Below are 16428 nucleotides of genomic sequence, written 5' to 3' on the forward strand. Positions count from 1 at the left end.
GTGGGACAGTGTCTTAGTCCTGTTTGTGTTCCTATATGATCATAGAATGCTTTTCTTTGTTTTGTCTTGTCTTGTCTTAACTCATCAGACTCCAAAGTGGTCTTATCTAATGTATCATAATCTTTGTGAAATTCTTTAATAACAACAACAAAACCCTCACAAAACTATATTCTTCATATTATTATTTTTCACTCAACAATATATCTTCTAAACCTTTCCAAGCTCATATTGTATTCATTGCTTGCTCTGATTCATGACTACAAACTATCCCATGGAACAGAAGGGCTTTATTGTATGGCCATCATTAAATTAAGAATTATACTTACATCCCAGCACTCGGGAGGCAGAGGCAGGTGGATCTCTGTTAGTTCGAGGCCAGCCTGACAGCCAAGGCTAGTACAGAGAGGCCCTGTCTTGAAAAAAAAACAAAACAAAAAAGCAAAAACAAAAACAAACTATATATATATATATATATATATATATATATATATATATATATATATATACACACATCACAGGAGTTGTGCTTTGCTAATCACTCATTCTCAGTGGCTTGTGTTTTAGTTCTAATCTCCTAAATTATGACCATAACTTGTCTTTCATACAAATTTCTTTCCTAGAACCCAGCACACTGCATACCATGTTTGACATAATACTCTTTGGAACTTTGGAAATGTTTATAACTGTCTTCTCATTTGCTAAAATGACGAGAGGCAAATATTTGACACATTCACCGAGCAGAGGAGATACTTTCTTACATTTCCTGATCCCATATGGTCCAGTTACTCTTCATATGCCAACCTCCCTCCCAACATGTGAATCATATTTTCCCAAATCAACACCCTTGTACCACTGCCAAAGCCAATTTTACCTCTGTGCTATATAATTATTTAAGTTTCAAAGTGAATCTGACTAGTCCAATATTTTTAAACTTATTTTAATTACGTTTACTTTGTCTGAGGCAGGAGCATACATGCGCCACCGAGTACTGGTGGGGAGAACACACGGAAGTCAACACTGTCCCTCCACCATGTGGGTCCCGGGTCCAGGGGATGCAACTCAGGCTGTCAGGCTTGGCAGCAGGGACTTTGGCCGGCCGAGCCATCTCACTGCCTTTAACTATTTCATTTTAAAGATGATCAAAGTGAGGTTTGTAAGAATTACATTAGCTGGACCTAGACCCAGGCAGGGTGCTCTCCTCTACTGGGCACAGCTCTTGAGGCACTGGAAAAGGTTGGGGCGCAGTGTGTGGGCAGTGGTGCTTTTCTTTGAGGAGAATTAAATCTGAAAGACACCAAAATGAGCAACTGATTGCTGCCACGGGAGTTCTCAGCACTGTGAGAGAACTTCCTGCTGGGTTCGTTTTCCTCTGAGCTCTGTTCTTGCCCTAGCTTGCAGTTTTCTCTTCCCCCAGCTGCTGATTTGTAGAGCTCCTCTTTCCTGCACAGTCCTTGGCACTCCAGCATGGATCCGGGCTGCTGACTAACGGTTATATAAGGTGGAATTCATCAGGCGTGGCTTCCCTAGGTTTGCAGGACCTAAAGATCATAAAAACTGAGAGAAGTAAAAGAAAAGCCTGTTCTTTGCCTTATGTAAAATTATCCAAACACATTGTCTTGCCCTTCCCCTAGGTCTGTTCATTTGTTTTGTTTTTCAAGACACAGTTTCTGTGTGTCTTTGGCTGTCCTGGACTCCCTTTGTGGGCCAGGCTGACCTTGAACTCGAGATCCACCTGCCTCTGCCTCCCTGAACTCTAAGTTTTAAAAAGAGCTTGGCTCAGCCAGGTGTGGTGGTGCACGCCTTTAATCCCAGCACTTGGGAGGCAGAGGCAGGTGGATCGCTGTGAGTTCGAGGCCAGCCTGGTCTACAAAGTGAGTCCAAGACAGCTAAGACTACACAGAGAGACCCTGTCATGAAAAAACAAAACAAACCAAAAAACCTTGGCTCTGACAATTGAAGGGCACTGAAGGTTAATCTCCTCCTGCTTCTGAGTAAAACAGCAAGAAGAAATGCTGAACAGAGCTGTTTGGACCCCTCTGTGTGTCTATCAAGTGCCCAATTTTTCAGGACAGTCCGTCATTGGATCATGTATGAAATGATACATCTTGACTTTTCAAAATATGTCAAAAGACTGAAGGGGGAGAGAGAGAGAGAGAGAGAGAGAGAGAGAGAGAGAGACAGAGACAGAGACAGAGACAGAGACAGAGACAGAGACAGAGAGACAGAGAGAGAGAGAGAGAGAGAGAGAGAGAGAGAGAGAGGGAGGGAGGGGAGAGGGAGGGAGGGAGAGAGGGAGGGAGAGAGGACAGTGGTAGCGCACATCTTTAATCTCAGGAGGCATAGGCACATAGATCTCTGTCAGTTCAGGGCCAGCCTGGTCTACAGAGTGAGTCCAGGATAGTCAGAAATATGTAGAAAAATCTTGTCTCAAAACAAAAAACAAAAACTAGGGATGAAACTATAAAGTTGTGTTTCATTCTCTCAGAATGAGAAGCAGAAAGGCATTGCACAGCTGAGCAGCGCTGGTGCTTCCACCTGCTGAGGAAAGCAAAAGGCAGCTTTGGAAGGGAAATATTTCCCCTACCAGGTAGCAGTAAGTATGCTGCTAAGCAGGTCTCACCATCTAAGACTTAACATTGGATAGGAAAGAAAATTTAGTTGGCAGTTCATCAGATTTGGAAATGTATATATATTTTTTGGCAGACAGTTCTGTTCAAGGATTAGGGGGAGTCTATAATGGATGATTTAAATGTCATACTAGAAACCCATCAGCGTGAGGTTCAATCAGTTCCCAGCCCATCACGCAATGGACAGCCAAAGTGAAGAACTACTTTCCTTGTGTTTATGCTTTTCCTGTCATGCTGGGGACGGAACCCAGGGCCTTGCGTGTGCTTACCACTGGGCCACCCAGCCTCAGTCCTCTTTTATCTGTAATACTTTGTAAGCCCTCAGACTCCAGAGGCAGAGGACTCAACCAGCACATTTATTGGGGGGAGGGAGGGGTGTGCCCAGAGAGGGTTTCAAGTAAGGATATGAGGCAAGCAGCAAGGACTGTATGCTTTTTTTAAAAAAGATTTATTTATTATGTATACAGTGCTCTACCTGCATGTACACCTGCAGGCCAGAAGAGGGCATCAGATCACATTATAGATGGTTGTGAGCCACCATGTGGCTGCTGGGAATTGAACTCGGGGCCTCTGGAGGAGCAGTCAGTGCATTTAACCTCTGAGCCATCTCTCCAGCCCCCAAGGACTGTATGCTTTTATATGGTTATAGAACAGAGAAAACTAGTGAAATGATGGGTAAAGGGTGCCATGTCCTTCAGGTGCACAACATATATGACTTTCACCCCTGGTGCCAGAACTCTGCCATGAACTAATAATAGTATCTACAGGTCATCAAGCAGAGGGCTTTGATCTCTGGAGCATCTGCAAATGACATAAGTGGTTTTGTCCTGTTGGAGTGACCAGCAGAGATCTGATTACAGGCCAGACTTTGGTACGGTTATTCTTTGGCTGCATCACATTTTATAAACACTCCCTCTAACACCTTCTGATTGGCTTAATAAAGAACTTAAGAGCCTATAGCAAAGGCAGGAGGGGAAGGCAGGACTTCTGGCCAGAGATCGGAAATATGGGAATCAGACAGGAAGAAACCGTGCCTGGACTGAGACTGAGCGGTAATGGGCCACGTGGCAGAATGTAGGTTAGTATAAATGAGATAATTTAAGGTAAGACCTAGTTGGGATCAAGCCTAAGCTAAGGCCAAGAGTCTCTGTGCATTTTTGGGAGCTGGTCGTACAAGAAAGTCTGGTTATAAATTAGCATCATTTACATGGTGCCAATTCCTAAGTGGTTAGAGCCCCCGTCTCATCCCTAAAGACAAGTCTTGCTCAATTTCCCAGGATTACCCCGAACTCAGACTCTACTTTTCATTCTCCTGCCTCAGGCTCTCAAGTAGCTGGGAGTACCAGGCCCAGCTAGTTTATAGCTTTTTATTTTGGCTGTTCTTTTGTTTCTGCTTTATATTTATTGTAGTGCTTACGCTTGAACCCAGGACTTCTTATGTATGCTTAGGTGAGCGCTCTACCACTGAGCCACACCATCCATTTGTAGTAAACGTGTCTTACTTTTCTCTATTTGGGAAAATCCAAGAAACCACTTTCACATTATTCTTTTAAAAGCAATTAGAAGCTGGGCATGGTGGTGCACATTTTTAATCCCAGCACTTGAGAGGCAGAGGCAGACAGATCTCTGAGTTCGAGGCCAGCCTGGTCTACAAAGCAAGTCTAGGACAGCCACGACTACACAGAGAAACTGTGTCTTGAAAAACAAAAAACAAAGCAATTAGAGAAACACAACTTTAGAAAACAAACTGCCAGGTTCAAGTCCTAGCACCACCCATTTGTTCAACCTTCAGCTACTTGCTTGATGTTTCTATTCATTAAAAGTATATAGCCAGGGGGCTGGAGAGACAGCACAGAGATTAAGAGCATTGGCTGCTCTTCCAGAGGTCCTGAGTTTAATTCCCAGCAACCATATGGTGGCTCATAACCATCTATAATGTGATCTGATGCCCTCTTCTGGTCTGTAGGTGTACATGCAGGCAGAGTACTGTATACATATATTTTTTAAATCTTAAAAAGTATATAGGCAGCAGTGGTGGCACACACCCTTTGCCCCAGCACCTAGGAGGCAAGCAGATCTCTTTGAGGTCAGCCTGCCTGGTTTACACAATGAGTTCTACAACAGCCAGGGCTACACAGAGAACCCCCGGACTCAAAACACCATTGTCCTACGGTATGTCCTGTCCACTCTGCCAACACAAGAATGGTACACATGACCAAAGTTTAATTTTTGGCTTAGATTACTGTATTCCAGATAGTCGATCATACTTTTAAGTCTCCTCAGCTCTGTCTCTTGTCTACTGGTGTCAATGTTTTTGTTTCAAACTCGATGTTTTAATGATCCCTCTTGCCCTGGACTCCCACTTGCCACTATATGACCAATGTCTGAGATTTTATTGACAACCAATCTTCAACTTAGATATTTCTCAAAACACATATGACTTGGGGAGTGGAGAAATGGAGATGATCAAAGATCTAATGACTCTGATTCCCACCTCCAGCCCAGCCAGAGTCAGGCCCTGGCCACAGCTGGAATACAGGCTTGTGCTGCCTCTGACATTTTAAGCAGGGCAAGGATGCTCAAGCAACATTAATGACAAGAGAAATGCATGGCTTTAGACAGCTGAGCATTTATCAGAAATTCCAGTTCACACCCTGGCCCCCAAATCCACTTGTCACCTGGGTGAGAAGAAATCAATAAAGACAAGAGACCATTCAATACCACTTCATGTGAATTAAAATTAAACTGCCTTTAGCTACATGTACACACACACACACACACACACACACACACACACACACACACACACAAATCCACAACATTTAAAACAGAGTTTTCAAGGAAGAAAGTGACTTGGGTTGGGTATTAAACTGATGAATGATGAAAACATACGACCTAGTATCCTACACTTCCCAGCTCTCACACTGGATGGCCCATAGCTGCTTATTGATTCCAGTTCCAAGTGATTCAGAGCTCTCATGGGGACTGTAGGCACTATGCACACATGTGCACACCATACACTCAGCTATACACACAGAAACCCTGTCTTCAAAAATAAAAACCCTGGCTGCTTTTCCAGAGGATCCAAGTTCAATTCCCAGAAACCACATGGCAGCTCAAAACTGTACCTCCAATTCCAGAAAATCTAATGCCCCTTTCTGGTCTCTGTGGGCACTAATCACATGTGATGCACATATACACATGCAGGCAAAGCAGCCATACATGTAAAACAATAAAACAACTAAAAAAAAAAATCAATAGATTTTCCAATTTTAAGCCTTTGACTCAATTCTAAAATAATCCAGGATTTTTCTTAAAATTAAAAATAAAGGGCCAGGTGTGGTAGCACACACCTTTAATCCCAGCACTTGGAAGGCAGAAACAGGTGTATTTCTGTTTGATACGAGCCTGGTCTACAGAGTGAGTTCCAGGACAAGTTTCAGGACAGCCAGACTATGTTGGAAACCCTATCTCAAAAGAAAAAGTCTTTTATAAGACCTAAATGAAACTTGAAAAATCTTAATTATCTAAAAGTCACCAAACTGTTGCTAATTATGGGCCACCCAGAGCCTACTAATATGAAACAGTCTCCTTTAAGATAAAAATAAGATGGCAACATCCATTTTCTAATTATTTTCTTAATACATTTTTATTTATCTATTTTTATTTTATATATGATTGCTCTATCTGCATGTACACCTGTGTGCGAAAAGAGGGCATCAGACCCCAGTATAGATGGTTTTAAGCCACCAAGTTGTTGCTGAGAATTGAACTCAGGACCTCTGGAAAAACAGACAGTGCTCTTAAATGCTGAGCCATCTCTCCAGCCCTCCATTTTCTAATTATTGAAAAGGTGTGAACTTCATAAACCTTAGTATAAGATTACTTAAAAAGAGAAAGAAACAAATCCAGAGGGAGAATGTTTAATAAATGGTGTTGAGACAAATAGCTGTTTTGATCAAAAATAAAATCAGTTCTTAAATCTTACACCATATAGAAAAATACATATATTATGATGGATCAAATATTAAGAAATAAAAATGCAAATATCCCAAATTCTACACACAATTTGGGAAGGGCTGACAAGTTCTCTGAAACCCATTCATGGAACCCAGATTATATAGAAGAGGAACTGTTAAACTTCTATAGTAGTAAAATATCAATGTCAAATACTACATGTACTTTTAAGATTATGTCACATGCAAAATAATGAAGATGAACACATTAACTTATTATTATAACTTTATAAAACCTCCAAACTGGAACTAGGAACAAAAGCATGTCAATACAAATGGATAATGACTTTTAAAAGAAACACACCAGTTTGCATTTGAGTGCATACCATACAAGTGTGTTTGTGTCTACTAAACCTTTTAGAAATCAAAACCAGCTAAATCTGTAGTTCTTGAAATTCAACATGTGCAATGTCATTCTCAAATTTGACTAAAATAATACAAATTATTTTTATTATGAGTAACTGTAACAGACTCAAGTCATCTATTGTAGGAATTCTGTATTAAATGCAATACGTTCACCTGCATTTATCTCATACACAATGCAAAAACACTTGCAGATAATTACCATTAAGAATGCAAATAGTTTTTACCATGGAACAAAACTTGTAATAATGTTAGAAATCATACATTTGCATAATCTACAATGAAGCTGTAGACGGTCTACATTATGGTACTCTAAGTTAAGGTGAAAACAAATATTTAAGTTAACAACAAATTTACTTGAGGCAAAATATGTTTATTACAGAACAGGATCTTATAATAAGCAAGGCAACATTAAATCAACCATTTTAGATTATTTTTGATGAAGTATAGCTTTAAAACTGTAATAAAGATGAACATAAATCCTAACATGCTCTTCTCATAAATGGGATGATGTAGAAAAGCAAAGCTTCAATGTATAGGGGTTGGAGCCATCTGTAAAAATTGAAAAAACTAAAGTTAATAATCCATCAACATTTCAAAATTACTTTGAATTAGCAAATTATTCTACCATTGTATACCATTGGAAACAAGAATACAAAGGACAACTTTTAAATATCTATTTATGTTCATGAGTGTTTTGTCTGTAGTTATACCATTTGCATGCCTGGTACCCCCAGATGCTATTAGAGCGTGCCAGACTGCCTGCTCTGCAGTTACAGGGAGCAACTATGGCCACTAAAGGAGCGTCAGTGCTCTTAACCACAAAAGTAATCTCTCCAGTCCCAGGAAAGAAATTCTTTATGTAAAGATTAACTGCCTCTACTTAAGAGACAGTAAGCTCCATATAACAGTCTGTTACTACATTCCTACTGCTCTAAGCATTAAGAACCTTAATTCACCATTAAAGATCAATTCTACCAGGATTAAACAGCTGTCATATCAGAGTTCACTTTCATAGAGCATATTACCAATGGCACAGTATCTTGATAGTAACTTTAAAGCTTAAAACTTTCAAATTTAACATTACTTCTGTGTATTTATTTCAAGGAGGTATTTCTCTTAATATTTTAGGTAATTTTCAAACATACAATGTACAGATTAATGAAGCCCCAGAAACTTACCAATATCCTTCTATAATTTTCAACATTTGGCATTATTATTTTCTGCCTGGCCCTCCACAGACATTTTGGGTGCTATATTTAAAGCATGTCTCCACACATAAAATCTTCATGTGATTTTTAAAATTTGTTTTGTTTTGTTTTTTTCGAGACAGGGTCTCTCTGTGTAGCCTTGGCTGTCCTGGACTCACTTTGCCGACCAGGTTGGCCTCAAACCCACAGCAATCCGCCTGCCTCTGCCTCCCGAGTGCTGGCATTAAAGGCGTGCGCCACCACGCCCGGCTATGATTTGTGTGCTTCTCCCCTGCCCACACTTTTTTTGTTGTTGTTTGGTTTTGTTTTTCCAAACAAGGTTTCTCTGTATAGTCCCAGCTGTTCTGGACTCACTTTGCCCTCAAACTCACAGAGATCCATCCGCCTGCCTCTGCCTCCCTGAGTGCTGGGATTACAAGCCTGAGCCACCACAACCAGCTGTGTGTGTCCCTCCTTTTTATTGGAATGAGGGTCTTGCTGTTTATGTTGCCCAGGCTGGTCCTGGAACTCATCAGCTCAAATGGCATTCCCACCCAATGTCCTGAGTATCTAAAACTACAGGCAAATACCACTAATCCTGCAGTGTTTTTGTTTCCCCCCCCTTTTAAAAAAACAAAACAAACAAAAATCTTTATTATTTATACAGCACTCTGCCTGTATGTGTGCCTGAAGGCCAGAAGAGGGCACCAGATCTCATTATAGATGGTTGTGAGCCACCATGTGGCTGCTGGAAATTGAACTCAGGACCTTTGGTGCTCTTGACCTTTGAGCCATCTCTCCAGCCTTCTCCTCCGCTCCGCCCCCACCCCCCCATCATCACACTCAATAACATTCATTTTCCCCATATACTTTTTATATCCTTTTTTTTTTTTTTTGAAAACAGTGTCTCATATAGCCTAGGCTGGTCTCCTACTGAATGTTAAAATTACAAGTGTACCACATCTAGCTAGTACTTTTAAAAGATGAAGTTTAAATACCCTTTAGATCCAGGATCAAAGTAAGTTATAAAAGTCTCATCTGTTTATAGCACCTGTTTATTGTATATGAAAAAAAGGCCATTTACCCTTTAGAGACAAACTAAAACAATGGAATATTATTTTTCAGCTATCATACTGGCAAAAGCTGAAGGTATGTGACTCAATGTTGTAAAAATGCTGGGCAATGGGCATTTTAATGTATCAGGTAGTTGTGTAACCACAACAACCTTCTTAAAAGGATAATCTAGGAACATTTTGCCTATCTATCTATCTATCTATCTATATATATATATCAACGTCCTGTACTAAGGAAAGTAATCTATACACATTAAAAATGCCAGCTATTAGCTCAAGCTTTTGATGGAAGGGAAAAGAGCTCCTCACAGCTGGGTGCATATGAGTTCCAGACCCCAGAGAAACACTAAAAACCTGTGCTGAGTCCCTCATTGCAGAGTTTCACTGAAGCCAGCCAGCTGAGAAACAAGAATTCCAGCACAATCAGTATTTGCTGGGAAGATTACTAACAAGAGATAATTCCTTTCACATGGGGCTGGAGAGCCGACTCAGAGGTTTAGAGCACTAGCTGCTCTTCCAGAGGTCCTGAATTCAACTCCCAACAACCACATGGGGGCTCACAACCATCTATAATGCAATCTGGTGCCCTCTTCTGGTGTGCAGGCATTCATGCAGACAAACACTGTGTACATAATAAATTAATCTTTTAAAAAAATTTCTTTCACATACTATGCTATGACAGCAATGAACCATGCAGAAGGTTGATATTTATATAACTTTGGGAAGGGTCTCGTTTCTTCTGCAATCACATACAGGCAATCTCAAACAATACTATTTAAGCTTTATTTACAGTGAAAACAACTTCACATCCTAAAGATTTGTGCTGTAATCTTGACTAAAGCCTTCAAGAACCTCCCTGTAGTTTGTTTCATTTATTTATTTATTTATTTATTTATTTATTTATTTATTTATTTATTTATTTTTGGTTTTTCAAGACAGGGTTTCTCTGTGTAGCCTTGGCTGTCCTAGACTCACTATGTAGAACTGGTTAGCCTCGAACTCACAGCGATCCACCTGCCTCTGCCTCCCTGAGTGCCGGGATTAAAGGCGTGCACCACCATGCCTGGCCCTGCAGTTTCACTTAGGTTCCTAAACAGCCCTTTGGAGATAAATATCTTCAAACACCACTGAATTTTTGTGACTGTTGTCAGTCAAGTACAGTGTTGATTCTCTGTAAAGCTCATTACTTTCTCCCTGAGCACCTCCTTCACTCTCCTCTTAGACCCGCGTCCCGCATATAAGGCAGTACTTCTGAAGGCAATGCCTACTGAATCTCTTACTTGGGACGCGTATCTGGTAGTGATTGAGTGCAGTAAGCGCTTCTACCGCATCAGTTTTGCATTTCCACTCCAACAGCCCAGACAGAGTTTTAGCAGAAGCTAAAACAAAACAAACACAAACACAATTGTTACTTGTCAGCTATCTTGCTGCAAAACTCAAAAACTTTTCAAGAGATGTTCACTTACCTTTCGCATCAAATACTTTATATTTGATGAATGGAAGAACTTCATGGTCATTACACAACTGCCAAGGAAAGATAAAACTTTATAAAAAATATAGCTAAATAAAATTATCTTGAAAAATCTAGTTTTATTTACGCCTTTAGTATAACATGAATTAATGTATGTTCAGGTTAACATCACATTCTATGAGAAGAAAACTAGTAAAATTCAAAACTATGTAAATAATTTTGTATACAATAAAACAACAGATTTTTTAAAAAGTTAAGTTATAATACATTTCCTCAGACTTTATGAAAAGTTATCTAAATACTGAAGAAAAGAAGTTCAGTTCCAGAAAGTCTTCTATTCCTGATGTTCTCCTACAGTGTTAAGAGTTGCAGCAGGCCAGGTGTGGTGGCACACACCTGTAATTCCATCACTCAGAGACAGAGGCAGGTGGATCTCTGTGAATTCAAGGCCAGCCTGGTCTACAAAGCAAGTCCAGGACAGCCAAGACTACAGAGAAACCCTGTCTGCAAAAAAAACAAAACAAAAACAAGAACAGAAAAGGTTATAGCAGGAGGGGAATATAAAATTTTATTATTGGTGAGATTTATAAGCTTTCTGCTGTTTTTTATTTTATTTTATTTATTTTTTTAAGCCAAGATCCTGCTATGTAACCCAAAACAGCCTTAAACTCATTGTCAATCCTGACTTTCAGCTTTCAAAGTGTAGGACTACACACCAAACTCAGCTAAATTAACTTCTGCAATCTACTTTCTCTCAACTGAGCTATTTTAGGTACTTGTTTCCAAGTCCCCAAATGATTGATCTGTAAGGCAACAAAGACCAACGAAACATAAAGGCTGCTGGGAGGCAGACAAGATCCTAGAAACTTCTGGTTAAGCAGTCTAGCCAAATGGAAAGCTCTAGGTCCAGTAAGACTGTTTTTGAGCCGGGCACAGTGACGCACACCTGTAATCCCAGCATTCAGGAGGCAGAAGCAGGCAGATTGCTGTGAGTTGGAGGCCAGCGTGATTTACAAGTGAGTCTAGCACAGCCAAGGCTATACAGAGAAACCATGTATCGAAAAACCATTAAAAAAAAAAAAAGACTTTTTGAGAGACAGAGGGAGAGGGGAGTGTGTATGTAATGCTCATTTTGGCACTGTGCATGCTAAAACTGGATATAAAGAGCATAGCCCAAGAATGACACACAAATTGATAAAATGGTCATATTTTATTTGTTCACTTATTTATTTTAATTTTTGAGACAGGGTTTCTCTGTGTAGACTTGGCTGTCTTGGAACTTGCTTTGTATACCAGGCTAGTCTCAAACTCAGAGATCTAACTGCTTCTGCCTCCCAAGTGATGGGATTAAAAACATGCACCACCACCTATAAAATGTTAAAAGCAAATTTAATTAATATAAACAAAGTGGAGATCAATAGAGGAAAACATCCAACACCACTAACTTCTTAGCCTCCACACACACAAACCCCAAACCAAACTAAAAATGAAAAACCAGGATTTTAGAAAAACTTTAAAATGAGGATGAACTATGAAACATTATATAAACTTAAAACACAAAGAGCAACATTGTATACACACTTTTCTTCAGTGCCTACCTTTGTGAAGGTCTCTTCTGTGACACACAGTGGAACATTATAATAATGCAGCACACATGAGGGTGGCTGAATTATATTTTTAGATGCTTGGCCAGCACTTGTAAAGCGATTATTTTTGCTCATGGCAAAATCTTTGTAGCTACTTGTACCATCCTCTAGCTCAAATATTTGACTTGGAACAACCGAATGCTGTTTAGATACACTGAAGATTAAAAAAGAAAAATACAATATATCTTATTAGACAAAAAACAGCAAGAAGTCACAAATACTTCTATAAATCAACAAAAGAAGGTGTATATAGTTATTTAAACGCAATACAGGTAGCCACTGGCATCCAAGGGGATTGGTCCAGGAACCCCAGCCCTATCCTCTGTCAAGGAAAACAAACAAGAAAAAGAAAATATACAAGTTTATCTATCAAGTGCTATAGTATTTACACATGACTATGCACAACCTTCTGCATTTTTTAAGACAGGCTGGCCTGGAATTCAGTATGTAAGAGAGGATGGCTGGGCATTTCTGATCCTCCTTCCTCCACTTCCCAAGTGCTGGAATCAAGGCATATGCCACTATATCTGATTTTATTGCCTTCTTTATAATGCAAATTACCTCTATAAACTCCTGATAACTAACAGTATAAATGGTAAATATACAGTTAATATATTATTTAAGAAATAGTATGTTTACATTCTGTATAATTTTTTCTCATAAACTTTCCTCAACTATGGTTGGTTGAATAATCAATCCACCATTCTTTTTTGTTTTATTGTTTGTTTTGTTTTGTTTTTCAAGACAAGGTTTCTCTGTATAGCCCCAGCTGTCCTGGACTTGCTTTGTAGACCAGGCTGGCTAATCAATCATTCTTATACTTTAGATATCACTTAGAAGATATAGTCTCATGTTAAGAACTCATCTGTTTTAACATTGTTTTGTGATAATAAAACTAAAAACCAGGGGCTCTAGAATAGATGGTTCAGTGGCTAAGAGTGCTTACTGCCATTGCAGAGGACCTAAGCTCAGTTCCCATATGATGCCCTCTCCTGGACTCTTTGGGCACTTGCACTCATATATATACACTTATATATACTCTAGGGCTGTCCTAGAACTCCAAGAGATCTGCCTACCTCTGTCTCTCAAGTGCTAAGATTAAAGGCATGCACCACCACCTCCCAGCTGTCTTTTCTTACTTTTTAAATTAAAAAACAAACAAAAACCAACCAGAAAATTAGAACAATTACATAACCCTTAAACTTTTCAGTAACAATGCTAATGTTGTTCCCTTCAGCTATTTGTAACTACAAATTCTCTAAAGTTAACAAGAATTTCAAAACATTCTTAACAGTTTTAACTTAAGACAAGTAATTACCAAACATTAAGTCTTTTCCCAAACAGTTTGACATTATTAAGGTGTGTGACAGCTCTTTCCACAGCATACTCGTCACCCATTTCTACGAGTGCTGTGCCAGGAATGGTCTTCATAAATTTTACCTGCAAACACAAAAATCCCCCCAAAAATCATTTCTTAGAATCTTAACCTTATTCTGTCATTTATGAGATAGACTTAGCTCTTCCTAAACTGAGTGAAGTTGGAAGGGGAGACTGTAATTGTCTACAGAATATAGAGCCCAGGTTACCCCAAGGCTTCATCTGTGTGATCTAAAGGTAACCTACTTAATCCCTCTATGCCTGACTGTCACTATAAAATGAAGATAATGACAGAACCCCTAGCTACTCAGCCTATTTCATCAGTATTCAACAAATATGTGATTATCTGGTATGTTTTGATAAGCACTGTGCTAGGCACTACCGACTGACTGGTAAACATAATAATAATCTTTGCCTTTATATTGTGGTAAACAATGCAGAAATATCAAGGCAATAAATAAATAAATGCAAAATGGCCTAAAGATAGAGTGGTAGTAGGAAGTGCAATACTGGGCACTTAAAACTACTAAACCAAACAGCAGGACAATTTGAACACTTTTCTTCTTACCTGTTAGCCTCATGGGAACACAGAGAACATATGCAATCACTACCTATTTATCTCTATCGTTTCCAGTTTTAAAAGGACGCCTTAGCACCACTCTATATCATACCTGTACTTGAAAAAAACTTGGTAGTACCAGAAATTTCCACTTTTACTTGCAATCAGTTGTTTGGCTGTAGGCAACACTTTATCCCTTGATTTAATTCAGTAATATCCTAAAAATCTAAGTTATTAATATTTAGGTATAAATTAATGTGGTCCTTATACTTATAAATCCCATTCCCCCCCACACACACACAAAAAAAAAAAAAAAAAATGAAAAGAGGACAGAGAGTTGGGTCAGTGGTTAAGCGTACATGTTGCTCTTACAGAATACCCAGGTCTGATTCCTAGCTTCTACATAGTGGCTCACAACCACCCAGAACTGCAGCTCTGGGGATCAAATGCCATCTTGTGAACTCCATAGGCACCAAGCACACACATGCCACAACATATACATATGCAGCCAACAGTTATACACATAAATCTCTAAAAAATCAAATCATTGGAAAAGTTTAAATACAAATCCCTTAAATTTAAGGGATTATGATGGTTTGCGTTTTATATATCACAATCCATTGTTTAACATTATTAAAAACATGGAAGCGGAAAAGAGGGCTCAGCAGTTAAAAGCACTCACTCACTGGCTGCTCTTCTAGAGGATCCAGGTTTAATTCCCAGTACCCATATGGTAGCACACAACTTTCTGTAACTCCAGTTCCAGAAGATTAAAGCCCTCTTCTGGCCTCCTTGGGTACCGGGAACGCAAGTGGTGCATATACACTCATAGGCAAAACACCCACACACATAAAATACAATAAACAGAGTTCAAAAAGTATGAGGTAATGTGAAATGAAACAGTAAAATTAGTCAAATAACATACTAAAAACTAAATGAGACAATTCTTAAACACAAAAGACACAGATTAATCTTCCTGAATTTAGTTGTCTACCTACCCTTAGACCAAATACAAAGCATATTTTCTCTTTTCTTCCTCTTTTTAGTATGATGAAATAATGAAGGTAACTTGTTTTAGGACTCTAAAGAGCTACTTATCAAGGCTTTAGAATTAATGAGCCAAGAACTAGGAATACCAAGTTTTTAAGCCATGCTCCCACAGCAGTGACTCACATGTATGTTGATACTTTCTTATCACTTGGAAAAGGAACATTAAAATCACTCAGAGGAAAATAATATTAAAGTATTAAAACACTCTTTCAAAGTGTTCCTCATGAGATTATTAAGGTTGGCTAGGCAGCTAAGAGTACTTGTTGCTTCTAAGAAGAACTTGGATTTAGTTCTAGTACCTACACGGTGTCTCATACTATTCCTAACTCCAGTTTCAGGAGATCCAACACCATCTTCTGATGTCCATGGACACCAGGCACACACGTAATGCACAGACATGCAAACAAAACACTCAAACATAAAAAATAAAAATATTATAAAATAAAAAATATATAAATAAAAATGATGTTTATTACGTGGCATTTAGAAAGCAAGTGTATGAAAGCCGCTCCCCTCCTAAGCAAGTCAAGCTGAGACACATTCACAAATAGCTAGTTCCATGAGTATAACTGCTTTCAAATTCTATAGTTTAACATGTTAAACGCTATAATCTGTTTGTAGCCATCAAAACTATAGGCGACTTTCTTTGACTATTAAAGTAAAACTTTCCACCTGGGCACGGTGGCGCACGCCTTTAATCTCAGCACTCAAGAGGCAGAGGCAGGCGGATCGCTGTGAGTTCCAGGCCAGCCTGATCCACAAAGCTAGTACAGGACAGCCAAGTCTACAGAGAAACCCTGTCTCAAAAAACTAAAAACTAAAATACAATTAAAAAAAAAAAAAGAAAGAAAGAAAGTAAAAACATCCTAGGTTGAAAATACACTTAAATATACCTGGTCTACCCAACTTGGTTGACATAGTAACCTGCAGAGTATCAGTATCAGCTTCTTGCTCATGTGATCATGTAACTGAAAAGTCTAGGCTATTGCTGCTTCTTAGGATTACAAAAAGAATATTATTCATATTGCTGGTATGGCAAAATTTAAATTTAGAGTA

At 39.0% G+C, this 16428-nt stretch overlaps 1 protein-coding gene across 1 annotated transcript in view; it reads right to left on the reverse strand.

The window, feature by feature from the left end:
• Positions 1 to 6534: 6534 nt before the first annotated feature.
• Positions 6535 to 16428, reverse strand: part of HNRNPLL (heterogeneous nuclear ribonucleoprotein L like) — a gene marked incomplete at its 5' end in the record, with an annotated part of 31626 nt that continues 21732 nt past the window's right edge. The window contains 5 exons of the mRNA XM_084792391.1: positions 6535 to 7558; positions 10550 to 10648; positions 10736 to 10793; positions 12339 to 12540; positions 13705 to 13826. Coding sequence (XP_084648517.1) covers positions 7503 to 7558; positions 10550 to 10648; positions 10736 to 10793; positions 12339 to 12540; positions 13705 to 13826 — 537 coding nt within the window. The 3' untranslated portion in view covers positions 6535 to 7502. The remainder of the gene's footprint in view (positions 7559 to 10549; positions 10649 to 10735; positions 10794 to 12338; positions 12541 to 13704; positions 13827 to 16428) is intronic.

Source organism: Acomys minous (genome assembly GCF_964271855.1).
Source record: "Acomys minous genome assembly, chromosome: 8".
NCBI classification, from domain to species: Eukaryota; Metazoa; Chordata; class Mammalia; order Rodentia; family Muridae; genus Acomys; species Acomys minous.